At 38.4% G+C, this 26,367-nt stretch overlaps 1 protein-coding gene across 1 annotated transcript in view; it reads right to left on the minus strand.

The window, feature by feature from the left end:
* The window catches only part of USH2A (Usher syndrome 2A (autosomal recessive, mild)), a 589,735-nt gene that overhangs the window by 149,537 nt on the left and 413,831 nt on the right, over positions 1-26,367 (minus strand). The window contains 4 exon segments of the mRNA XM_004685238.1: positions 10,992-11,104; positions 14,782-14,984; positions 16,320-16,529; positions 23,202-23,365. Of these exon segments, the coding sequence (XP_004685295.1) occupies positions 10,992-11,104; positions 14,782-14,984; positions 16,320-16,529; positions 23,202-23,365 (690 nt within the window).

Consider the following 26,367-nt stretch of genomic DNA (forward strand, 5'->3'; position numbering starts at 1 on the left):
ACTATGAATCAGAAAAAATCAACAGAAACTGTTAGCTCGACATGTAAAAATGAGACTCAAGTACTATGATTTGGTAAATAGGGTAAAATTTAGGGTATGTGGTTAACTTATGTATTGACTTTTATAATGATCTTGGAGGATCAAGATGTTATACATAATGATGAAATTGATAAGCCTTCTTCAATTATATTTTGATATAGCTTGATTTTTTACTTACATATTGATTTCATCCTCTAAAAGTTATTTAAATACCATGGTCATATACATTGAGTGGTAGAAAATGTAGGAACTGGAGATTCCCATACCTAATATCTTTACAGCACAATATTCTTAAAGATGCTTGATTGTCAAAAATTGAACAACAATTTCATTCTAAACATAGTACACTTTGTTGGGATGGACAAGGAGAGCATAACATCTGACTAAAACTTTACTGCACTTCAGTAATTTATTAATATTTCACCTGCTATAATGCAGATCATAACATAAACGTGTTCACAGAGGACTCAATCTTGAATAAAGTGAGTTAACTCTAAGGTCAGTGTCACAGATTCTAATTCTGCACATGTGCCAAATTGCTGAGGCCTGGGTGATAGGCCCCTCCAATCTTTTGTATTTTTTTAACGAACCCTATATGTAGGGAGTAGTTAAAGCATCAGAGATTTGGACATCACATGTTCTTTCAATTCAGCTTGTCAAAGAAAGTCTACTACTTTCAAAACATTAGAAAATGTAAAAAAAAAGTTATTATTTTTTAAAAAGTAGGGTTAATCTCTGGCATGTATGATTCAATCTATTTTTATAATTCTAGAATATCCAATCATGATAATTAGCCAATCACAAATAGTTACAGGGTATTTTCACATATTAAACATTATAATAAGTGTTTGGAGGGAAGCAAACACAGGTGAACTTAGTTCCAATACTTTGTTAAAGATCTTACAATAAAACTCTCATAAAAATTTATATTGACCACTTTTCTGCTATTATGTATAATAATGTTATTGTTATGACTTTCATCTTAAGGAGAATTATATCTTAACAGCCAAATACTAGACCCTATCAGAATTCCAAGTGACACTTCATACTAGGAATTCAATTAAGTCCAAACATTTACATTAAAAAGCAGCAGTCAAGATAAACCTTGACATTTTAATAGACTGCTTAAAAAAGGAGAAAATGATTATTTCAGTTTCTTCAGAGGTACAAACATACCACATTCACTAATCAGACTCTGTAGATAGGAAATTAATGTCACCTATGAACGAAGAGTTTCATAGGTGACTGGTATGGTCATCATTATTATTATTCTAAGACCTTTATCCAATTCTCAAAATTAATCCCACATTTTGTACCTTTTTTGTATTCATTGCATAATCAACTTTAGACAAGACTACGTTTAAGTGACACTCAAGGCTCTGACTTATCCACAAAAGATGGTGAACCAATACGGTGTGAAAATCACCATGTAGCATGGCATGACTTTCTTGCACAGTGTAACTGAAGTGAGGCCATCTATAGTGCTTTTGAGGCTGACTCAGACACAACAGATGATCAAAGAATAGATGGAGCTTTAACAACTATCCATTTCTCATTACAAAGATGAACAATGCAAAATCTTTTGGATGCTGATTTAAATTATAAGACATCACTGAAAAATTGATGCCACTGCATCATTTTGATATTTAAGAGTAAAATAGAAGGAAAAGCTTGAGCCAAAGTGATGAATATTAAATATTGGGGAAACTAGCTGAAGCTTCTTGCTATAGATCAGGTCATTAAATGTTGCAGGTCATGCTGAATGGACCTTGTTGGGGTACGTTTGTTCATAAATGAATGATAAGAGTTATTCAGCTTCCAGAGTATTAGGGGATACATTTTGAACTACCTTCTTGAAGTTTCTGATAAAAAGCCACCATGTCTACACACATGTTGACACACTGACTCATTGACTTTTGGGATATTTTAATTGCAGCTATTTCAGTTCGTCATATTATCTGTAGATTTATGAGGGTACCGTGGGTTACTGCTGTGGATGCTACCTCTCTTCCACTTGTAACTTCAGGAAGTGCAAAACAACATTGAAGATAGAAAGGCGTGTGGGAAAAATAATTTTTTATCACCTACTTTATGCAGGTGACTATTAAAATGACACAGGTCATGCCACATTTTTATGAAGAGTTAAGAGTTCCCACTGACGTTCTTTAATATTTCATTCTAATGTTTTATCACCATTTTGTTAAAATGTTCTTGCTTGAGCCAAAGGAAAAAGAATCTTCAGCTACCTTAAGGTACTATCAAAATTGCTATAGATTGAATAGCTCAGATTCACTGATTATGTTTATACAAGCTTTCCACTCCCAACTTACTCTACTTGCTCATTTTTTTCACAAAGCACTCAAGTTCTTCAATATTATTGCAGATTATGGTTATCAAAAATGACCAGGATTCTTTTAACATATGTGTAATGTGATAAAATATTAATTTTCTACTCTCCAAACAAGTCGTTGAGTGTTTCATTATCTACTGGGATGATTAAATAACATTTAGAAAAAAAAAATCAAAAGACAAAGCCCATATTCTGGGCATGTTGACGATGACATAGCAATATGAAATCAAGTGCTTACATGGGAAGTTCAGGCCACAAATATCATGAAAACACAAACATCACTCACTGTCTTCTAGACTAAACAATGTGGGTTTCATAGGACAAGCAGATGTGGACTTGAATAGATAAGAAGATGGGAAGAGTTCTGAGAGGAAGATGAACGTAAATAAAAGTGAGACATGGGAATCAACTTAGAGAGTCCCAATGGTCAGGCACTGGCCAGAACAGCTGCAACGGAAGGGCAAGATGGGAGTGCCACAGCAGTGGCAAAGGTCTGCCTTTCTTACAGGCCACTGGCAGTATACTTCTGAAGATGGTGAGAGTCCGCGAAGGTACAGGGACCATGATGTCAGCTGTCTGAGATGAAGGGATTCAAGCCGGAAGGTCTATTTTCTAGCCAGAACTTACTCCATTTGTTCATTTTTGTCAGTCCTGTGCGTAACACTCAAGTTTTCCAATAGCTGCTCTGTGGGCACCATAAGAGATCAGTTATAGAAGACAACACTTGGGAGAGGGAACTAGATTAGGTGGAGACCCTCCAGGAACCTCCCAAGGGAAACAAACTTGTCCAAGAAAGTGTCATCTGTTGCACAGAGGATCTGTGGCTAACACTGATGACAGTGAAATAGCAACATTGTGAGGAGACATTTGAATGGAAGGGGCTAGAAAGGGTGACTCTGAGCCCATCAAACTGCAAATCACTGAACTAGATGTGAGTCTAATATTCGGCTGGAAAGGGAAGGAACTTTTAATACTTGATCATGAATCTTAATTATTAAAGCAAGACACATAACTAAAAAACAACTTAAAGCCACAAGATATTCCTGAAAGGTTTTCAAGATCTAGGGCAAGAACAGCCAAAGAGTTCTAATTAATAGGCAAAAAATAAAGCATTTTCTTTTTGCATCTCTTTGAATTAAGATCGCTACAGAGACTGATTATATAAACTCAAATACTGAAAGCATCACAGCAAAGGTGGTGGTGATGATGGTGGTAGAAATGGAGATGAGGAACACACATGAGAAGATGCTGTAAAAAATATGTTGATAGTTGATTTTTTTAAAAGATGTATTTACTTATACATATAGAACTGTGGTACAGGCCAGAAGTGCAGGGGTGGTGAGAAGATTCACCACAGAGTGGGGAGCAGAATGGGCAGATTGATGAAGTACACTGCTGAGGGGAACAGTGCGCGAGACAGGATAGGTCTGCTGCACCATGTGGGTCACCTCCCTGGCAGGGGTCAAATGTGCACTCAAGCAGCTGCAGCTAGCTCCCCAGGGCTATGCTCCAATCCATTGCACCACTAGGGAGGGACCTAGAGTTGATGTTTAGTGAACTCTTGGGGTTATAAAGATTCTAATATAATAGGTAGAAAGGTGGCACATTTGCAGAAACAGATGCTGGAAAAAAAGGACGTGAGAATTAACTTCTGAGGCTTGAGGTTATGAAAATGATGAGTGGCTATCAGTACAGAAAATCAATAGGCAGCTGAATGTATGGGACTAGAGTTTAGGGGGGAAATAAAGGCAGGCTCTAGTATGCACCAGTATGACTGCAACTGGGAGATGGCTGAACTATCTGAGCAGCAGAGCATCTTCTGTTGAGGACACCACATTTACTAAATGGATTTGGCATGAAATCAGAGTAAGGAACCCATGGGTGTTCTGAGGACTAGGGACGAAGTAAAGGACCCTGCTAAAGGTCCAGGTGAATTAGGAAGAATTACTAGGTTTTAACTGAGCTTCTTCTGTGGGAGCCTCAAGAGGTAGAGAAGTTAGAAGAAACTAGGAGAGAGAGGGAGGGGAGAACATGCATGTTGCGATGGTGCAGACTTAAGACTAAGCTCAACATTCTGTCAGGCCTGCTAGTCTGGCAGTGAGTTTGATAACAGAATTCACTGACCTTTGAAATAATCCTGCTTCTCAAAAGCCACCATGATAATAAGACTATTGGTCAGATCTGTACAACAGTCCTAGGTATAATCAAGAGCTCTGTGCATATACTTTCAAGATTCAAGCAAAAAAATAAAAGCCAATTTAAAAACTGTCTTAACTGTCTATGTGGGCCAGGGAGGGAGCTTAGAATGTTGGTGAAGTAGAGGTGATTTTGACATCTTACCTCTACCACCCAAAAGTCTAATTAGTAGAAAAAAAATAAACACACGATTCCAGCCGTTTACTGTTATAGAAATGTAATATTACTACTTTACTATTCAAGTTATGAGTCACTGAAAAGATCAAGGAGAGAAAATGAAGGAAAGAAGATTCCCTGATCTCCAATGTTAATGTCATAATAGAGAAACACAGGAAGCTCAAAGTTTCTCCTCAAATTTGTTGAGGCAAAAAGGGAAAAACTATATTTTCTAAAGTCATGACTTTTTATACTACATTGATCCCCAAGCTAAGGAACTTGAAAATATGGGGGTGGGGGAGGTTATATAAAAAATTGGTGATAGTGATTTGCCTTTCAGCTGGAGGCATGCAGCCTGTGCTACCATCCTAAAGACTTCTGAAAAGATGATGTGAGCAGCTCCTACATTTCTGATATACACACTTCTAATATACACACATTATCTGAACCAATGTTACTTCAATTAATAATAATAATAATAAGATAAAATCATTGTAATAATATAGCCATCAATTGATTTAGAACTGGAAGAATTGCCACACTTCCAAGGAAAGGCAATAAAAAGACAGGATCTGTGAGTCTCATGCCTGGGAATCACATTTTGGAGGACAAGGAATAATGTAAAGTCTCCTCTTTGTTTATGTTCTTTTTTTGGATTATCCATGAACTGAGAATAAGTAAGTAAACTTCACAGGCAGCTTGGTACCCAGGGAAGTGTCAGCTGCTGCATTTGTCATATTTCAATCAAAGCCAGAGCCAGCCAGTTATTTATCCTGTCTTGTCCTTCCATTCTTGAGGGCCAGAATTAATGAATTAGCTATTGATTAAATTCCACTCTAGCAAATCCACCAAGGCAAATAAATGAACTACCCAGGGCACGTGTAGGCCATGGCCAGACATGTCCGGGCTATCGATCAGTAGTTAGTATTCTTTGGGGATACAGAAGCAGCTGATGATGATATGACAGTATGGAAACTGTGAGGTAGAAATCAAGTTTGTTTCTGGAGGAGCAGCTCATAAAGCTGTAAGGTTCATCTGGTCTGTTGGGGCTCTGAAAGGTAATAAAATCAGCTGACGGGGAGGGACCTGTCTCCCATTCTCCCCCTTTTTTACCTCTCAAGAGCAGCCCTGATGCGCCGAGAGAAGCAAAATCCATGTGGGAACCTCAATCTTTCTGACCGGAGAATGAAAAGACCTTGCCAGACAGAGACCATGGGTGAAATCCCTGTTTCATTTTCTCTTTTTCCCTCTGGGCCCTGCTCTGAGGATGATTCCAGACAAGGAGATACACTGTGGCAGTGGTGGCCAAATGGGAACCTAAGCCCTGAAGAAAATCTTCTATCTCTGTCCAGGGAACTCTGAAAAGGGGGTGTCTGTCGTCTGAGAAACATGGGGGGGAAAGGATCACTGTTATATTTTCTCTTTATTTTTCCTTATTTTTTGCACCACAATATTCAAATTGTGCTGCTAGCCTAGAGGCTAGCATTCCAAGAGAAGAGAAACCTTCTGTTCCCAGAGAAAGATCTGGGACATGAAGGCCAAAGGAACTTGAAAATATGGGAGACTCTTAGAGAAGAGAAAGGGGGATTTTACTTAGGCATACAGAAATGGGGTACAGGCCAGAGGTGCAGGAACATTGAGAGGACTCACCAGAGACAGAGTGGGGAGCAGAACAGGCAGATCGACAAAGTACACTGCTGAGCAGAGCAGCGGGAGAGACAGGAGAGGTCTGCTGCACCTAGTGGATCACCTCCGGGGCCGGGACGGAACTAGCACTGAAGCGTCCATGGCTTGGCTTAGCTTAGCTTCGTAGTGCGGTACTCCAACCCAATGCCACCTGGGAGGGCCTGGAAGCTCCTCAATTTGTGTCTGAACCAATATATGCACCAGCAGAGTTCAAGGGTGCACACCCATGGTGGGAAATTGGAGTAGTGAACAAAGCCTTTGAGATGGGAGCTATCGTGTTACCCCTCAACCGAGTGCAGAATAGCCACTGACAGGTGCCTGCTCCCGCAGACATGAAGCGGCACAGTGTGACTTCGGAAAAATGAGATGAGGTGGAGCTTCTGACCACATGGGCAAGACAGTTCGCATTGTATAGCTAAGCCATGATCGCCTGCTGAAACAGACCGAGACACACCTCAAGCCTCTGGGGAGCATTTGAACAGGATCCAGATGATCATATCCTGATATTCAAGAAACAATCTCAAATCACTCAAGGTTATGCGAATCAAAAGAAAACCAGAGTGGCTATATGAGTTTCAGACAGAATACTCATATTGAGTAGCATTCTGAGAACAGTATATTGAGTATATATGCAGGAATAGACTCAATAATAACAACAACTTATCAGGTGTACTGCAGGCAATTAATTACAATAATAAAAGACTGATTTACAAAGACAGCAATTTGAATGTGGATGTATTTCTCAACATTCAGAACTGTGGAGTGCAAACAGTATTTTTTTACTGGATATAAGTTAAAACAGCACTTTAAAAAATTTCAGGAAAACCAGAACCCTTCTAGAAGTTGAGTTAATTAGTACAATTAGGCTGCTCTCTTCACATCTATGTCAGCTTTTAATAGAATCTATATTTTCTTCTCTTCACATGACTTACATACACTTTATTTTAATCCCACACTTAATTGATAATTGAGTATGGAATCTAAGATGAAAGTTATTTTACTTAGAATTTTGAAGTCACTGTACCATTGTTTTTTTAATAATAGATGTTGCTGCTCAGAAGTCTGATGATGTGCTTTAGATTACCAATGCAGCATGATCTGTCTTTTTTGCTTTTGGCAACCAGGTGTTCTGGAATGTTCTTACATGCTTCTTTTCCAACCACCTAGTCCTTTCTAATCTATCTGTTACTTTCACCCACACTGACTTTAATTAGTAACGTTTGTTCTCTTTCTTGGATGATTTTCTTCCCTCCTTTTCCTAGGTAACCTATTTTTGGAGCTTTGATTATCTGAATATTTCAAGTCTTGGGTATTTCCTAATTTTTCATAATAATTACTTTTTTTCTTCAATGTCTTTGTTTTTTATTGTACCTTCAGAGATATTCCCTTAAATATTCTTACAAAGTTTAGTTTAGTTTCCACTTTTAATTTTCATGAAGTTCTTTTCCAACCCTTTGAAATTCTTCTTTTCAAGTATCCTGCTTTTGCTTCACAGACAAATATTTGTTCTTATCTCTCTGGGGTTAGAGTAGATCTTATCTGCACACTGCACTCTCTCTCTGTCTATTGAATTATTCCTCGTTTAATTTATTTTTCCCTCTTTATATTTGAGCATCATGTAGCAAGAACAACTAAGAGTTTTAAATATGAGTGAAGCCTATTGATTGATAAGCTTCCCTACTGAGGGGCCAGGTGGCAAACTGTCTTTTTCATCAGGAGATCCCCATCTGTTAGTTTCTGGAGGTATTCATTTGGAGCCATTCAAGATTTTCCAGAGAAGAAAGTCCAATTTCCTGCCTGGAACCTTTATGACTGGTATTTATTTTTGAGAGCAGAGCTGGGGGAAGCAGCTGAGGTCCATCATTCCAATTCAGGTTTTCTGCTTTTTCATGATTTTTCCTCTGCCCCTGATTCCCATGCTCCACTACACAGAGTAACCCTAATTCCTGTGTCCCTCTATTCAGCTCCTCCAGAGAATACCCTCCTGATCTCCTCAGGGTGTTAGAAGCCACAGGGAGGAAGAGCCATAGCTGGGTGCACAGCATGTAGGGAGGGGACCTTGAACTCTGCCATCCTTTATGTGTATGTGAGCAGACTGCAGCACACCCAGATGTAGGGTTAACATTATTTCTGGATGCATCTGCTAGGGTGTTTCAAATGGGGTGAGCATTTGAATCAGTGGAGTTGGTGAAGCAGACTGCCCTCCGATGTAGGTGGACATCACCCGATTTGTTCAGGGTCTACTAGATCAAGAATGTGGAGGAAGGGAGAAAATCCCTTGTCTCTACTTGACTACATGAGCTAAGACATTGAAGGGTGTGCTCTCAGGTCTAGCGTGGGGCTTCTTCCCTTGTCTACCCTGATGCTCAAACCTGTGGACTAGGACTGGTACACCACCAGCACCAGCTTCTTTGGTCTTGGGTTATTAAGTTCTACTATCTTGGAGAATCCTGACTAGTTACATATTCCAAGCACTTTTCCCACATGTTCACTGAATCCCGTGATTTCCAAATTGACCTTTACCTCAACTTCCCTTTCTTTACAATCCTTAAAGCTTACAAATTCTCAGAATTCCAGGTTCTGCAGGGAAAATTGGTTTGTTTGTGTCATCATCTTCCCCTACCAACCAACACTTTGGTTGCATTTTTTTCTATTGCACTAGATTATTTGCCTCTTCTGGCCAAATACTGCTTCCAAAATTCTATTGCATTCTCTCTTCTGTTGTCTTCTGTCATTTATTTTGCTTTTCTTTGTTCCTGCTTTATGGTTTTTCATGTTTTTTTCCCCCCAAACAATAATTAACTGTAACTGAACAATTTTTTCTGTTATCATTTATAAAAATACCATTAAAAGGACAAAAGGATCCCAGAAACACAGACATGGACCAATACGGGTATCTATTAATTTCTTATAAAGTCTACAGATTCTTTGTTACCATATATAAAAATATCCTCTAAAATACATTCCACATGCCATTCATTAAGGTCTAAATCACAGGGATGCTAACAGACAAGAAATTTGGCAACATTCACCCACCTAAATGAGGATGACTCCAGTTCTTTATATCTGAATTTCATCATCACAACTTTTGTGATGCCTTCAAAGATGGCCCTAGGTATAGCTCTCTCTATATATATATATAAAATATAATATAATAATATATAATAATAAGTGTATTATATATATATATATATATATATATGTATATATACATTCTACTTGCAGATTTGGTATTGCACATCTGTTATGGTGTTCTTCACATTGTTCTATATATATAGAACAATGTTAGGGTAGTGACTAAGAAATAGATAAGACCTTTCAAAATTTAGAACCAAATACTTTGTATTCTTTTTGGCTCTTCCAAATGTATCTTCTGAAAGAATAAAGTTCTTTGCTGCTTTTCTCCTCATTTACCCTCTATATGGTAGGCCATGCTTTGGATAGGTAGGGCAATCCTCTGAGGAGGTTATCAATTAATTAGCACATCTAAAATTAGATAAGTGTTTATTAGAAGACATTCTCAAGAAGACAAGATAAATTTTTTACTCTGGACAGCTAAGAATTCAATAACTTGGGTTTTCAAATTAATCTTTATTCCCCAAATCAGTATGGATATTTTGAAATGATTTTTTAATGTTTAAAAAGCCCTAGAAATTTCAATGTCATAATCATTCAGCACTAAAATATTTTATAGTAGATCAAATATTTCAGTCATGTGCATGTATACACATGCATCTTTACATGTGTGTGCAGTCCAAAAGTATGTTGTGGAGAAACACACATTTTCTTTCCCCATACCCAACTGTATGTAGAGGGGTAATAATCATCTCAATGTTGGTTTGGGATACTGCATTATTCTTTCTAATTTTGAATTGTATAAAGACTCACTTTAACACTGTGATCACAAATCAGCAACAAAAGAGTACAAACAAAAATAAAATAAATGGATTCTACCAAGAATCTGATAAAATTGGCAATGGTTTCCCATGGACTACCTCCCATATTTATTATTTATTTTATAGATACTTCTAGCTTTAGGGCAAACCGATATATGTAAATCTAATCCTTTTTCAAAGAGATTAAGTTAGAAGGTAGTTGTTCTAATTAAAATCATAGCCTTTGCTTCACAAAAGGATTTACTGAAGGACACAATTAAATAACGGAACTCTTTCAGCCACTTAAGCATTTGTTCACAATTTATTAAGAAATAGGAAGTAAAGTTGGCAATGAGGGAAATCAACACTTATATGTCAGCGCATGTGGCAGTGAAGATCAACACCTAATAATTTTGAATATTTGAAATATATATATAAAATCTATATTTAAAATATAAGTACCATATAGAATATAGTATAAATATATAACCTATAAACATAATTTATAAATTATATACTTATTAATATGTTATTAGGTAGTTATAAATTACTTATTTATATGAATATATAGTTATATATATAGGTGGGATAACTTATTAGATGAGCTTGCATGGCTGGGGTGATCTCTTTGATTTTATTTACATTCTTATGATCAAATATCCTTAGACTAACTAACAAAAAATTTGTACCTTGAAGTGATGCCACCAATTATGGGTGTTGGCATGTTGCTTGGTGTGCCTTCCACAGTCCTGATTTGGGTTTCATTTCTTCTCACACAGGCATATTTTGTGCAGACTTCGACCTGCAAAATTGGTTTAGGGAAGAAGAAATGCAACTATTTTCAAAATACAGACCACCCCTGGATTGTGTCTCATCCACCCTCTTTCACAAGAGTCTCCTAGAGTTTTCTGTAGCCTCTTGGGCTTTAATAAATATTATCTTTTGATGTTAATTGACTCCAGTGGGACAAGTTCAGAGCTGAGAGCAGAACTGGGCTCAGGACAATTGATTTAGTGATTAAAATGGTGATGTGTAGTCTCTGGTCCCAACTACTCAGAAGGGGACAGACATATTAATCTACTCAGAGTACTGTTAAGGATGGGAGATACCTAGGTGACATTTTGCAAGCATAATAGGTTATCGCAGCCTACTGCTCGCCAGATCTATAGCCAGGTAGTGTAATGATGATATCTTCTGGAAGTCTTGACACTTTACAACAAATAGCCCAAATGCTAATGTCTAACGGAAGAAAAATGAGACCTCGAGAAGTCTTCCAATATGGCTGAGCTATTTTATATCCATTTGTTCCAGCTGCAATTGTATTTTTACCTTAATCACAGCAGAAAATCATCATTCACCCCTTTAATTCTGCCACCTAATCTGAATAAAAACTGAGGAGGGTGGAATAACTACAGATTAGAAATTGGTTCATCAAGCATTAGTAACACAAAAGGAACACCTCCAGCAAGGAGGAGGAGAGACAAATGGATTTACAGAAGCCTGCTGGAGGAATGGCCACACCACACCATCATTCTGTTCTCAATTAAAGGGTAAACCAGAGAGGGGCTGTATTTTTTTCCAATGCTAATTTGCTGTCAGCATCTAATACATAATCGGAGAAGGGAAGTGAGATACTGATGAATCTCAAATGCAATACTGAGCTTTTAAGTGAAATGGTTCTCTGTATTCCCCCTGGCAGCTGAGGACAGACAAATGTGCTCCTGTCTGTACGTGCGCAAATAACTATGTGACTGCTTGATTCGTAGGAGGTAGGCCCAGGAAAGTCGAGCCATATTTTTATAACACTTTTAACTTGTGTGATTTATTTATGACATCAAGTATTTGTAGGTAATATTTAGTAGACATTTACACATTGTCAAGGCCGTCCACTTTCATTATGTCTCAGTAAGCCTCAAATAGGGTTTTTAAGTTCATCTTAAGGCAGATGGGCTTAAAATACATTTACTATAAGAGAATTAATGACAATAAAACTTCATACATACTGGGAATTATTTGATTATATGATATATAACAAGGTAGCTCAATTACAACTCATTGCATTTATTAGGTAAGTAATATATGTGCAAATAATTAAACCTAGTTCACATAGCCCATTTTCTTAAGTTTGCAAATTGAAGCTCAGAGAAATCAGGAAATGATCCAACTGGTAAGATTCAAAGGATCTGCTTTGGGCTTTAATGGGCCCTATTACCTTATTATTTAAATATTAAGCATAGCCATAAGTTATAGGTTACTTAGGTGCATTAAAATGTTTCTCCAGATAGCTTTTATTTTGACTACAGAAGAGTGTCAGTAATTTTCTCATACTTACTGATGTGTTATTCCAAGTCTCTATCTTTGGGGCACATATATTTCAATGCTACTAGCCATATTGTATAATGGAAATGAAACAAATAAAAAGGCTTACCACAATTCCATTAAAAGAGATAAAATTGAATAAAGAAATGAGATCATTATTTCTCTTAAAAAGGATATTTAAAAAATCCACTCTAAAAAGAAGATACTTAGGTGTCTACTTTAAAATTAATGGGACTTTTGCAAAGGGGGTTAGCATAGAGAACCTTAATTTTAAAATATTAGGCCTATCAATTAAGTGCATATTTTAAACGGAGCTAAATCATCTTTGACATAATTAATGAAAAATCACCTACGTTTGATATTCAAATTTTTAGCAACTATCTTAAATGCAATATTCCCAGGCTGCAGAGTTTCGCAGACACCTAGTTAGTTATCAAGGACATCTCACTTACTAATGATGAAACTTAAGAATGGAAGCTTAATGTGACCTTTTGTCTTCTTATCTGCTTTGATGTCCCCAAATCTGGTCAAAATTCACTCTTCTTCAGCACCTCAGACTCAAACCAGTAAGGCTCAGTGCAACCTTCCTGTTAGAACATGACTAAAACCTCAGCGTCTACTCTTGATTCAAGATCAGAAGCTGGAGCTATCCATGCATGTGCGCATGTTATTCTGAGTCCTCAAAATAAATGAACCTCCTGCCGTCTGAGGACTCCACTTTTTGTGCCAGAGCTCCAATAGGCTAATACAGCAGTTGCCCAATCACCTTCCTAGGCTTCCAAGCTCCTTCAGGAAGCTACGGTTCTAATTATTTTGAATGTGAGTTTCACTCCATAATTTGCTCTAGAATCAAATGGATGTACACATGGATTCACTCTAAGACTCTGGGGTCTAAACACTGGTCCGGATGCTCTAGGCTAAGGTAACTCAGTAGGGTGATGGAAATCACAGCGTATAATGAGAACTAATCAATCTACGTTTCTTCTTTTATCAAACACCCCTTTATTTCATTTTCTTAGAAGTCAAGTTAGTAGTGGAAGAGACATTTGTTGGGCAAGATGATTTAGATGCGGGGTGGGGGACAGGGATGGAAGTGGGAAACTGAAGGAGGTAGCACTCTAGATGAACCGAGTCAGTAAAACATTCTGTGGGTAGCATTTCTGTGCTTGATATTTTCTGAAAATTATTTAAAAGGCTCCTGTGAATTTCAGATGTAGCAATTTACTAAATCACAATCCTTTTCTGTAAACCTTGACTTCTGGAACACTCAGCTTTTGAATCAATAATTGACACATTTTTGCTGTGTTCTCTTTTCTACCTTAGAACACTAACAGGATTTCTAACACTTTGAGGAGAAGTTTCTTGTCTTCATGCTTTAGTATTCTCTATATTTCTTCTACTGTTAAGGTCAATTGTTCCCAAAGGGGTCTATGAGTCCTGAGACAGTCAATGCACTCTCAAAATGTTAACGTTTGTCATAAAAGTACATACATGTTTTTCTGTGGGAGGGAACACTGATTTTATCGGATTCTCAAAAAGGTCCAAGGGCAAAAAAATTCAAACACAATTGCTCTCACATAGGTGAGAGTCAGGTATGAACAGATGAACAGATATATTTCTTTCTTCCTTGGGGAAAATCTTTTAATATTTTCTGTCTTCCATTTATCTTTTCTGGTTGCATTCAGGAACCCAGAATGTTAGAAGTAAATAAAACATTTGAAGTCCTCTAGTCCATTTTCCTTACAAAAGAGACAAGGGCCTGCAAGTGAGGGCACATGACTGAAGTTTTAAATTAGTAAAAACAGGACTAGAAAGACTGTCTTCACATTCACAGGGTGATTCTGATTTTGATCCATGAAAGAGCCAGGAGAAAGACAAACCGCTTGGCAAGATTTATTGCAAACATGCAATCTGCCTCATTTTGCCAGTGAGAATATCATCACCATCATTTCCGTATCACCATTAACATCTTCCTGGGGAATCAAGTGTTTGCCCATAGCAAACAGATTTAATTCTGATTCATTTCCCTCTTTCTTGCCCCCCTTACCCATGAAATACATAATCTGTACCCAAGACAGAAGGTATACACTGAGAGATGTAGCCCGGCATGTTTTATTTAACATACCCATGAGCTTACCCATCAAAAAACAGTATTCTAACCTTTATGTCATAGATAGTGAAGGGAGACAGGTCTCTCAGAATGAAAGAACCGGGCACATTCATTCCAGTCTTGTAGAGCTTATTATTTACATAGGCAGAATATTCAGTGACAACACCATTTGGGTTTGAAGGAGACGTCCAGATGACACATACAGCTGTCCTGTTGATGATGACAACCTCTGGAGGAAGCATGCCCCGAGGCTCTAGAATTAAAGGAAGAAACTGAATAAACTCCAGCTGTCTCTGAAAAAGCACTTGTTAAACCAAATGCAGATTAGTCGTTGGGTTTAGCAAGGGTTCTTTGCTTATCTGCTTTCCTCTGATGAAGTTATCACAGTCTGTAGTTCTCTGTAAATTGGCTTATTATATTCTCAGTTAGAAACCATAAGAATTGGTGGTAAAATGCTTTATACCACCAGCATAGTGCTAATCTTCAATACTACGTGACCAGTGGGATATGATGATAAATTATTCACCCATCTGCACCACTAACACATATCTATTATTTGTCTCTTTTTCCCATCCTTTCAGTCCATACCTCCCAGGGGAGGAAGGAAAAAAAAAAAAAAGGAAAGGAAATTTGCTCCTTAAGCAAAAAATAAAACTCGAATACATTGAGGCTGGTGGAACGTGAAAAATCATTTGATGTTACTAGCTTGTAACTCAAGCAATATGAAGCAATAATGCAATATTGTCATTATGTAAATGATTCTGAATGTTGATTACCATAGGTAATGATGAAATCTAACATTAGAAAAAAAATCTTGCTTGGCGTTAAATTACACAATTATTCAAGCATGTCAGAAATAACTATGCAAAGACCTATTTTTATCATAAGAACCCATCTTAACTAGTTGAAAAATTGTCCTTGTGATCTATTCTATTTTATAAACAAAAGGTGTCGACCTTTGGCACCACAAAGGGAAATGGGTTCCATACTTAAAGTGCTCTGCTAATGACCTGGAACACTTGCTTGGGAGGTAATGATATTATAATGTTTATAATGAGACTTTATAAAGCCAAAAAGATTAGAAAGACCATTCCAAACACATTTCAGATTCACAAGTTGCTTCCATTGCTTCCTCCCCCTTGCTAACTGGCTTAGAAATGAGTCAGAGGCAATTTTTCTCAGTGACTGAACTTCCACCTACCATTTCTGGTGACTCAGAGAGGACCCTCACTGTGTTTGGCTGTCGTTTTGAAAAGCATATTGCTTCTAAGAGCAACTCTTAAAAAAAATGTTTCTAAATGTCACCACTTATTGATGTGAACTCAGCTCCAAACTAAGCATCCACTGCAAAGAACAGGAATAGACTGGGCTAATATTCCATTATTAGAGCCTGTGCCGCTGTCTCAATGGGATCACTTATTGATCTGCCACTTGACGACAGTGAGCACTTAAGCATTTTAGCCCCGACCCCCTTCCCTCCAACACCGGAAATTTTATAATGGAGGGATGACTGATCTCAACCTCAGCAAGAATCAATCAATTTCATTCGCGTCTCTGGAGCTGAGCATCCCTTGAAATCTGGACTCACCCCCATCACAAGTGGTAGCTCGAAGTACTTCACTGTTGATGCTGTGAACTCCATTGAAGACAGAGATAAAAATCCAATACTCTGTGTTTGGATTTAAGTGACCAATGACATGAGCGTTTACATCTGAGAGGATTTTGAGAGATTCATTTGAGGTAGCAGAATTCCAAAAAAGTGTGTAATATTCAACATCACCTTGTAGGCCTTGAAAAGCTGTTAACAATAAACACAAAACAGGGTGAGTGTGGCTGACCTAAAAGGGTCTCGGGGGGGAAAACATGGAGAATAAACTCTATTCTTACCTAGTTCTAGAGTGGGAAAAAAGAGAGCTTATGGAAACTTCTTAGTGGTAGTGCAGGTTTTTATTTTTTTTAACGAAAGCTGGCCCCTCATCCTATAGTGAATCAAATACACTCTTATCTTTATAGGACATTAAAAGTTTAAATATCCTTTATAAAATGAATTATAATGCATTAAAATCAAAATCAACAGGCAACTATAAATCAGAGACATTCTGCAGGGGAGGAGGAAGGAGAAGGATCAAAAAAGGGGAGGGATGAGCATAGGGACTATGGTGATGAGACCAGGTGATTGGTGGTGAGAATTTCACAGGAACTACATCTGAGAGGAGAAAGCATACATTGTACAAAAATGAAGAATGAGGTAAAATATATACCAACTAAAAACAAACAAAATCAATATCCTTTACATGTTTCAATTATGCTGCTTTATTTATTCAACTAATCTTCAAGATGCTGAGATGACATTTATGAAAAAGTACATTATTAAGAAGTGTTCATAAGTCCCAAGATCCCGGAAAGATGATACAGAGAAGGGCCTTTCCTAACACAAATACAAGAACATGATTCACTTTTTTTTTTTTAACATGGTAACAAAAATCTTCAAAGTGATAGTTGTAAGAATGTGAGATAGACTCCTTTTAACATACACTGTAGCAGAACTATGCAGCACACTTTTAAGAATTTGATCAATGGAATCCTAGGACATACAGTCATGTGCCACTTAATGGGATTTTGATCCACAATGGACAACATATACAATGGTGGTCTTCAGAGGCTGACTCATATCACCAAGCGGGGAGTGACAGGCTGTGCCTTCTAGGCTTGTGTAGTTCTACTCTGATATTTGCAAAAAACAAGAAATTGGCTAAGGAAGCATTGCTCAGGAAGGCGCTCCATCATGAAGGGACACATGGTCGTGCTGGAATGTTTACCAAGGCATTCCTTTTTGTGTATTTCTCCTATCTTCCTACAGTTAGAATGTTTCCAGGATGTAGACAAGCTCTTAAAAGATGCACAGATGAATCACTTACAGTCTTATAAACATTATTCATAAGTTCTTAACCCTCATCTTTTCAATGACCAGTCCTCTGTTTTCCTTTTCTCCTTCTAGTCTGTTTCTCTATTATCCCCCAACCCCTTAGTTCTGCACTTTAAACAGAAGATAGAGTTTCAGAAAAAGGTTAGAAACTCCAGGCACCATCTTTGTTAGTAAGCACCATTCTGCATGGTAACTCCTATTCACTGGCCTTAGTGGCGCACATTCTCAACTGTTGTAGTGGATTCCCAAATAATTTAAAACTTGTTAGATGGACTAGTTGAAAAGTCTCTTACAACAGCAATTAGCTTACACCCCTCATATATTTTTAAATTATTTTAGAGATTATTATCATATAATTATTAATTATGTCCTCTATATCACTAGCCTCTAGCTTATGGGTCAGCAAATTTGTTTTTGTAGAACCTATGAGCTAAGACTGGTTTTTACATTTTCAATGACTAGAAAGGATAAAGAATAATGTTTGTTACATGTGAAAATTATATGAAAATCGACACTCAGTATGCATAATAAGTTTTTATTAGAATGCTGACATGTGTGGTCCAGTGTCATCTATTGCCATTTTCATGCCACAATGGCAGTGTGGAATAGCTGCAACAGAGAACTCCCAGCCTGCAAAGACTAAAATATTCAATATCTGGTCCTTTACAAAACAGTTCTGGGACCTGGTCCAGAGCAACTAAAATAAATAGGGGTTTTCTGTTTAATTCAGTTGGTCTCCTAGCTACCTTGTAGGATTGGATTCTTCTGTTACCTCTCATGAGTGGTCTTACTGGGAGGCAATTTTGTTTAGATGTCAAAACTATAGGCTATGATAGTTAGAAATGTTGATCTTGCTCATAGACTCTCATGTTAGGGTTCAATTTTCCAAGTTCTACGGTGCAAAGCTAATCAACTCATTTGAGCTTATCAAAATTGCTTCCTGAAAAATTGCTTCCTGAAAAAGGCCTTTATACTCTGCCTGAACATGGTATTGCTTACACGGAGAAATGGGAAGATCCAAGGCAAGCGCCTTACTTTTTCTAAAAAATGTATCTCATGTCTTCTGATTTGTGCATTAGTCAAAAACAAATGACTGCATTTTAGAAACTCCTTAGCTACATCCCATGTCCTAGCGATAACCTGCCAGAGAAAACTGTATTTAAAGGTGATCATATATGAGGTGTAAATTATTCATCATTTTCTGTTTGGTTATGAAAACAGGATAGTTAATTTCTTCTCTTTAAGTGAACTGATTTGAGCAAACAGGGACCAGGTTAGTTAGCTAAACGGCTATAACCAAGAAGTCCCCAAATAAAGTACTGAAAGAAAATAGATGTTAACTTCACATATGAGCCCTGAAGTAATTGTGCTCCATGTGATCATTCAAGAACCCATGATTTTTCTCTTGTGTTTTGGATCTCGTAGAATGTTCTCCATGCCTGCAGGTTGAAGCCGACAACATCACTAAGTCTACCTTCCTGTCCACATAGACAGTGTATTTTTTGGACGTGACAAAAGCAATACATTTGTGGTGTCAACACAGTCAGATGACCACCACTACAAAGGCTGGTAAACGAAGCCTCCAGATCAGTGGACTTCGGGAGCACCACTGCCACATGAATTTGCACCAGGTGATAGCCATATTAGTTACTACCATTAACCATGCTAGTTGTTCTACCTTTTAGCCATGTCAGGTAATTATAAAGCAAAATATGTTCTTTCTGAAGCTTCAACACACTATGGAAGCGCTTCTACTTGAAGGCCTTGCAAAATTAAATCCCAACTTTTATGAGAAATGACTCTTCTTTTTTTTTCATCTTTTATAAAACTGTGGTTGAAAATATCATGAGCTTTAAGAGAGAGTAATAGTTATTATCAGTCCTGAATGATTACTAAGTGCTAAATATGTTATTTTATTGAAAAGGAAAAAGAAAGAAGGAAGGTACAAGGAAAGATATAGAGGTGGGGCCCTCCAGGGTGGTGCAACAGATCAGGATGCAGCACTGCAAACTCACAGCAGCCACTTAAGTGAGAGTTCGATTCCTGGCTCTGGAGGTGACCCGCATGGCACAGCAGACCTCTCCTGACCCACCTGCTGCTCCCCTCAGCAGTGTACTTCGTTGATCTGCCTGTTCTGCTCCCTGCTCTGCCACTGGTGAATTCTCTCACCACTCCTGCACCTCTGGCCAGTTCTGAATGCATAAATAAATAAATCTTAAAAAAAAAAAAAAAGTGGAAGAGGAGAGAAAAAGAAGGGCAGACTATGTGATGTGGAGTGCCACCACCTGAGGATTGGGGTGAGCTCAACAGATGGGTCAATTGACAGCGGTTATTCAGTTTTTCCATCCCGTCCTCTCTCTCCCTCCCAGTTGGGTTCTTGCTCATTTCTGGATATGACTGCACAGTTATGCAGCCTCAGAAAAAGCTGGTGCCTCCCCACTGCTCTCCCTGGTGGACCCTGTCTGATTTTGCCTTTTACTTCAGAGTGAACAGTAAAAAATGGGAAGGCTCTTATTAAGTAAATCACTCCTGGCAATGTGCTCATAACCACTAAGGTTAAAATGCACATGAAATAGCTGGAAATGGAATGCCTGCGCCCTGCATTTGAGTTTGGGAACTGCTACGTACTCACTACAATTTGGGCAAGTTACTATGTGCCAGTTTCAATCTCATAGGGCTTTTCTGGGGATTGTATGAATAATTTAAGGAAAGGTGTTTTTGCATCTCTTATAAAAATGTGATTTTCCTCCCCACAAATATAATTTATCTTCAAACTATTTAATTTAGGTTGAAATATTTCCTTTTTCTCTAGAAAGCAGTGGGAAGAATCCCCTGTCTCTTTAGGGAACAAGGGATATGGGGCCCATGTGGTCACTCAGAGCTGGCTGGATATTTCCCCTGCAGCAATATGGGAATAATTTCATCCAACTGCTTGATTTTTTTCAACCTATCTAAAAAATAATGGTCTTTATGTGAAAATTCCTGATTGCTAGATGTTCACAAAATGCCACTTAAATGATACTAAATATTAGTAAAATAATAATAAAAGGTGCATGGAGAATGGGGAAGTAAATATAGCTTTTGTTGCCAGTTGACAATATTTGCCGAGAAAAATGAGGTGAAGAAATGCAGGAAAGCTTGAACTTCCCTTCACATCATAAAGTGACATGAATGCTTGAAATTTCCAGTAACTTATCCTATGAATCTGTGCTTGGTTTAAAAAAAAAAAAATTACCAGAAACATTTTGGTACTCAAATGGAGTTGCAGTGAAGAAAGAAGTGACTTCTAAAAATACATGTTTTGGCTTTTTCTGAAAGGCAAATTTTAATAAGCAAACATTTAGACATTTATTCATATGCTTTTCAACTAACAGTTGGGTGTCTTTCAGTATTTTAGACTCTGTGCCAATTTTAGCCTACGAATCAAGAAAATAATTAAAAATGAAACTGCAAAGATGAGATGGCCCTTTCAAGAGGAATGACCAGGTAATTCACTTAGGAGAGCAGGTGGCACGGGGGAAGAACACGGCCAAGCAGCAGGTTTTTGCAGGGTTGACCCTCTTCTGAGAGTTAACCTTTGTGCTCACAAATAGTTATCTGAAAAATTTCTAAGGTATGAATGGAAATAACAGCAGATTGCATTATCTACATCCCAGAGGTCAGAGGTTCAGATTACCAAGGTAATGAGACTTCAGTGAGCTGCTTCAGATTTGTTAGGTCTGTCAGTTTTTATAAGCGTGCTTACTTCAGGCATGCTATTATAACATAAAGGAACTATATTGGTGAAAATTCAGCAGCGCATCTGAACAGAAGTATTCAAATGTCAGCTGGGGGGGGCGCATCCACCTTTATGAGTAGGCTTTTAAGATGAATCAGTTGGTGAAGGTGACAGAGAGAGGGAGGTGAGGGAAAATATATTACACATAAAAACCCATCGCCAGGTACAAACTTTGTATTTTCCCTGGAGATGCCTCAGAGAGTAGTCACTGGCATCAATTAACTTATATTCTTCCATTTGAATGGTTTAAGAGATCCCAATAGAGGTGACACGGGTCAGGAGAAACCGGCAACCTTATCAAAACCCCAGAGTGACAGTCCTTTGGAAAAGTGGATTATTTAGTGACCACATAAATGAACTTAACCGGCACTGATTTTAATTTACAATTAATATCACCTCATGCTGGTTATAGTTCACAGTCCATACAACATTGGGGGATTTCACTCAGATGTCCTAAGTGAAACAGAGGACATTTGTCATCTTAGGCTCCAGAAAACTCAAAGGGTGATGGAAATCAGCTGGTTAGTATTGTCCAGTTAGTAGACATATTAACATCTTTTTATAAAATAGTGGATGTTTACTCTGGTGGATAGAAGTATTTCAGAAAGTAAATCTTTTCATTAAGCCTTCCCAGATAGATACACTTCTAGTCTTTGGTTTATTCTGGTATTTTGATCCCACTATTTGCAGATCTCCAGTGATTACAATACATATTTCTAAGGTACTGGATACTGGATCAGTCTAATGAACAGATCAGCTGTTAGATGCTACTTGATTGATCAACTAGAAGTGAACTTGCAGTTGGTTAATAAAGTAGGAGGTGCTTGTGTGAGCCCTTGTAACACCTTGGGACCTGAGTGGGGGCAGGCGAGCCCTCCATTACAGGAGTGAGGCTGGAGTTGTGTTTGGGCTTCATTTTTCTATATTAAATTGGAATTCTGTCTCTATCCAATGTTGAAAGTGATTCACTTTGAAAAACCACATTATCACATACCTAGTAAGGGGGTCTTGATAGTAAGTTATGAGTTATAAGAAGGGGCTGGAGACAGGTCTCTGTAGGAAAGAACGTGCTATTTATTGCAATAAATTAGTATATGGATATTTCACTCACAACTGGCTAAACTGTATTTCCAGATCAAAGGAAATGTGAGAAGGGAGAAGAGTCCCCATAAAGTTGGAGAAGAGAGTGAGCTCTGAAGAATGGCATGGGGATGTCCGCTTCTTACTATACTTATTAAAAAACAGTATCGGGCTGCAGGAAAAGTCATGATGCATTTTGCTTGAAAAGCAGAAAATAACACGTCATGACTTTTCTGACAACCCAATAAACTTTTCTCTTGAAATGTTAGACCTCCAAACATGTTGCGGAGGGAGTTCCTACCCACCTTTTACTCAGCACTGCTCAAAGTTGCAATCTTGCATGACTGCACCTTTACAAAATCAGGGAGTTAATATTAACGCAATCCAATGAACTAACCTAATACTCAAATGCTGGTAACTGTGCCCTGAGCTTGTTTTTCTTAGTTGCGGCATATTGGTTGGATACCGTATAGGTTTAAGCTTCACACCTTGATAAATGCACATGCTATGAATACTGCACCCAACACCAGTGATCTGCTTCCATGCACCCACTGACCCAGTTACTGGATTCAGGTACAAACGGATCCCCTTCCCCTCTGGTATATGCTGATTCCCAACACATTTACTTTTCATTCATTTGGGAACTACTCCATGAAGGGAAATGAAGGGGTGAGCTGTGTACTCACTTGGTAAAGTCCATCTCATTTCTGTGCTCCTGTGGCTGAGAACAGTGGCCAGGAGGTTGGCTGCTTTCTTGGAAAGACCCGCTGACGTGGTCACACTCGCTTCTGGACTTGGGGTGAAGCCCACATTGCTGTGTACCAACTCCTTGTATTCACAGGTTGTAAACCTGAAAGATTGTTTTTCTAAAAGTCACATAACCACTTCTATTTTACAGGAAACAAAACACACAGGATACAAAATACAGGATAAGTATTTGCCCCCGAAATATACAATTTTCTATCCCTGCTACAAGATATATCATCTTCTTTACCCTCCCCACACAGAAACGTATCAATTTTCCTTTGTAACTCTCCAGCCTTAACTGAAATGTCAGGAAAGTATTTTATTAGGAATACTAAGCAAACACCGCTATTTAAAAAGAATGTGGCTGATCGTTTACTCATTCTTATTGTTTTCAGAAGAGGTGAGGATTATAGCTCAATTCAAGATGCAATTACAAATCTGGAAACCTGCCAGCTTTCTATCTGAATTTGATCCAGAGAGTTTTATGCTCTTCGTTTGGGAAATGCATCCATTTTCAAATATCAGAATGCCTCATCACCATTTCCTCTCTGGGCTTCTGCTGCCTTCCCATAATCTCATTGGCAGACAGATAAACCCTTAAATTACATCACAACTGTGACCACAGTGTATAGCAATCTCTGGTGGGGGAGGAGGGGAGGTTTTTTCCCATGGGCTGTGTTTTGTAATTATCATGAACCCATTCAGTGGAAACTGAGTAGGTCGCTAAAGCTAGGTGTGGTGATGTTATATGAGATGGCTCTTCCTCGGAGTCATGTCTTAAAACAATGACAAGGTAAAGTCCCCATTTCTTCATCCCTGTTGGGTGTTTGGAACAAAAGACTTGAAGGCTTTCTTTGTTTGGCTCAAGAACACCTGGGTATGAAAATGCGTTTTCTAGACACAGGTTTTGATTGGTCCACACTTGTTTCAACAGACGACCCTCCTGGTGACACGCAGGGCTCAGGCCAACGCTGTCCCAGCATATCAGCACCTGATTTGGGTTTAAAAGCTCCCCAGACATGTACCTCCCCTCCCATGGGCATTTTCTCCATAACGCCCAACTTACTGCCCATGGTAACAAGAGTAAGTTGTCGTTTCAGGATTGTGATCAGTGATTTGATCAAAATGAAGTCAGAATTCTCAGAGAATTTTGCTATCACTTTTGTAAGTTGGTTTGTCTTGCCTCATGGCCCAAAGGTATTTTTGCAAGGCTCTGCCTCAGTCATGTGTAAGGGTGCTTATCTGTCATTGGAGCTGGAGTTAAGAACTTGGTGATTTGATAGAAGATATTTATCTCTTTACTCCAAATAAAAGCAAACTCCCCCACTCTCTAAATGTACTGATTCTGAAAACTTTCATACAAAGTGAAGGAGGAATTACCAATCATTTATGTGGAAAATTTTTTGTGCATTCCCAGATCCCCAAAACAACTAGTTATATCACACCGAATAATACAAAAACTGCAGACAGAGACAAGCCTATATAGTCATCCCCCAGGAAGGAACCTGAGGGCTCTGTCTCTACAAAGATTGCAGCAAGGACTCTAAATGCTATTTTTGCTTTTCCCCTTTTTGCACAAAAGCAAACATTTTCTGGTTTTCTTCAGGTTACTGAAAACAGGTACTAATGCAAATTGTCGTAACTTGGTGTCCTGTTGGATTGGAAGAGCCCTAAAGCCAACGGACTGCTGTCTTTGTAAAAAGACAGACCGAGCACAATGTTAATACAGGGACACACGCACAGGAAGAAGATGGCCGCAGGAAGACAGGGCTGCAACCGTGGTGACACTGCCTGTAGCTAAGGAGTAACGATGGCCAATGGAAGTTGGGTGCTGCAAAGGAGTATTTTTCTCTTGAAGAACTTTATAGAGAGCCAAGTTCTGACAATACCTTCATTTTGGACTTGGCACCTTCAGAACTGTGCGAAAATAAGTTATGCCATTTTAAGGCATAACTTTTTAAGTTTCTTTCTTACCACAGAACTAGGAAACACATGCATTTGGTTTTTAGCAAGGGCTACACAGTCTACATGACCAAGACAACTAAAAGATAATAACATTCACTGAATACTCAGTCTTCATGAGAAAATTTCTAGGTGGATTAACACGCTAAAATTCTTTTCTCAAACCATTTTGAAATAAGGAAAACAAGGCTTTCAGGCTTAACTACCTTGTCTGAGTCACCATGTCAGTTGCAAACCGAGGCTGTCACGTTGCAGAGTCTGTTCCTTTCACCACGATGCTGGTGGTGATGATGGTGGTAATGAAAACAGCCATAATGACCCCCTGCTTTGTCCACAGTTAGATGACAATTATTGCACTAGCAGAAGGGATAGTTTTGCTTACACAAATTCAGTCTCACTGAATTTCCTTTGTCACCTCCATATGAATTTGAGGGTGAAGAGTGGGGTTGAGAGGGTAGCAAGTCTGTGACAATGGAATGACACAAAGCTAATGGCTCACATGGGAACTGAACCGGTGACCTTAGCTTCATTAACTCTCTCCGTGAGTCAAATACTTTTAATTGTATTTTACTTCATAAAATAGCTTAAAAAGAAGTCCACCTAGAGAGTGGAGGCCCAATCTGCAATCTCCTTTCCAACCATATTTGGATTTTTCTTCCAGGTGTCTAACATTTAGTGGTTTTTATGGTGAGTTTTTTATTTTTTTATTTATGCATACAGAACTGCAGAAATGGGGTGTAGGCCAGAGGTGGTAAGAAGATTCACCAGAGACAGGTGGGGAGCAGGACAGGCAGACTGATGAAGTGCACTGCTGAGGGGAGACAGGAGAGGTCTGCCGCGCCATTTGGGTCACTTCCCTGGCCAGGGATCAAACCTGTGCTGATGTGGCTGTGGCTAGCTCCACAGTTCTGCAGTCTAATCTGCTGTACCACCAGGGAGGGTCCAGGTGTTCTTTCTTTTTCTTTTTTTTCCTGTGGTTCTATGAGAGGAATTTTAAATTCTCCAGGACCCTAACCCTTTCGACAATACCTTAAGCAATTCCATCATAATTTTGGTAGGGGCAACAGTATTATATAGGCCTGCAGAAAAGAAATTTAGGCCCATAAATATATGTCATTGAAAAACCTATTTTAAAAGTAGGAT

This window comes from Condylura cristata, unplaced genomic scaffold, assembly GCF_000260355.1.
Source record: "Condylura cristata isolate star-nosed mole 26May11 unplaced genomic scaffold, ConCri1.0 scaffold00018, whole genome shotgun sequence".
NCBI classification, from domain to species: Eukaryota; Metazoa; Chordata; class Mammalia; order Eulipotyphla; family Talpidae; genus Condylura; species Condylura cristata.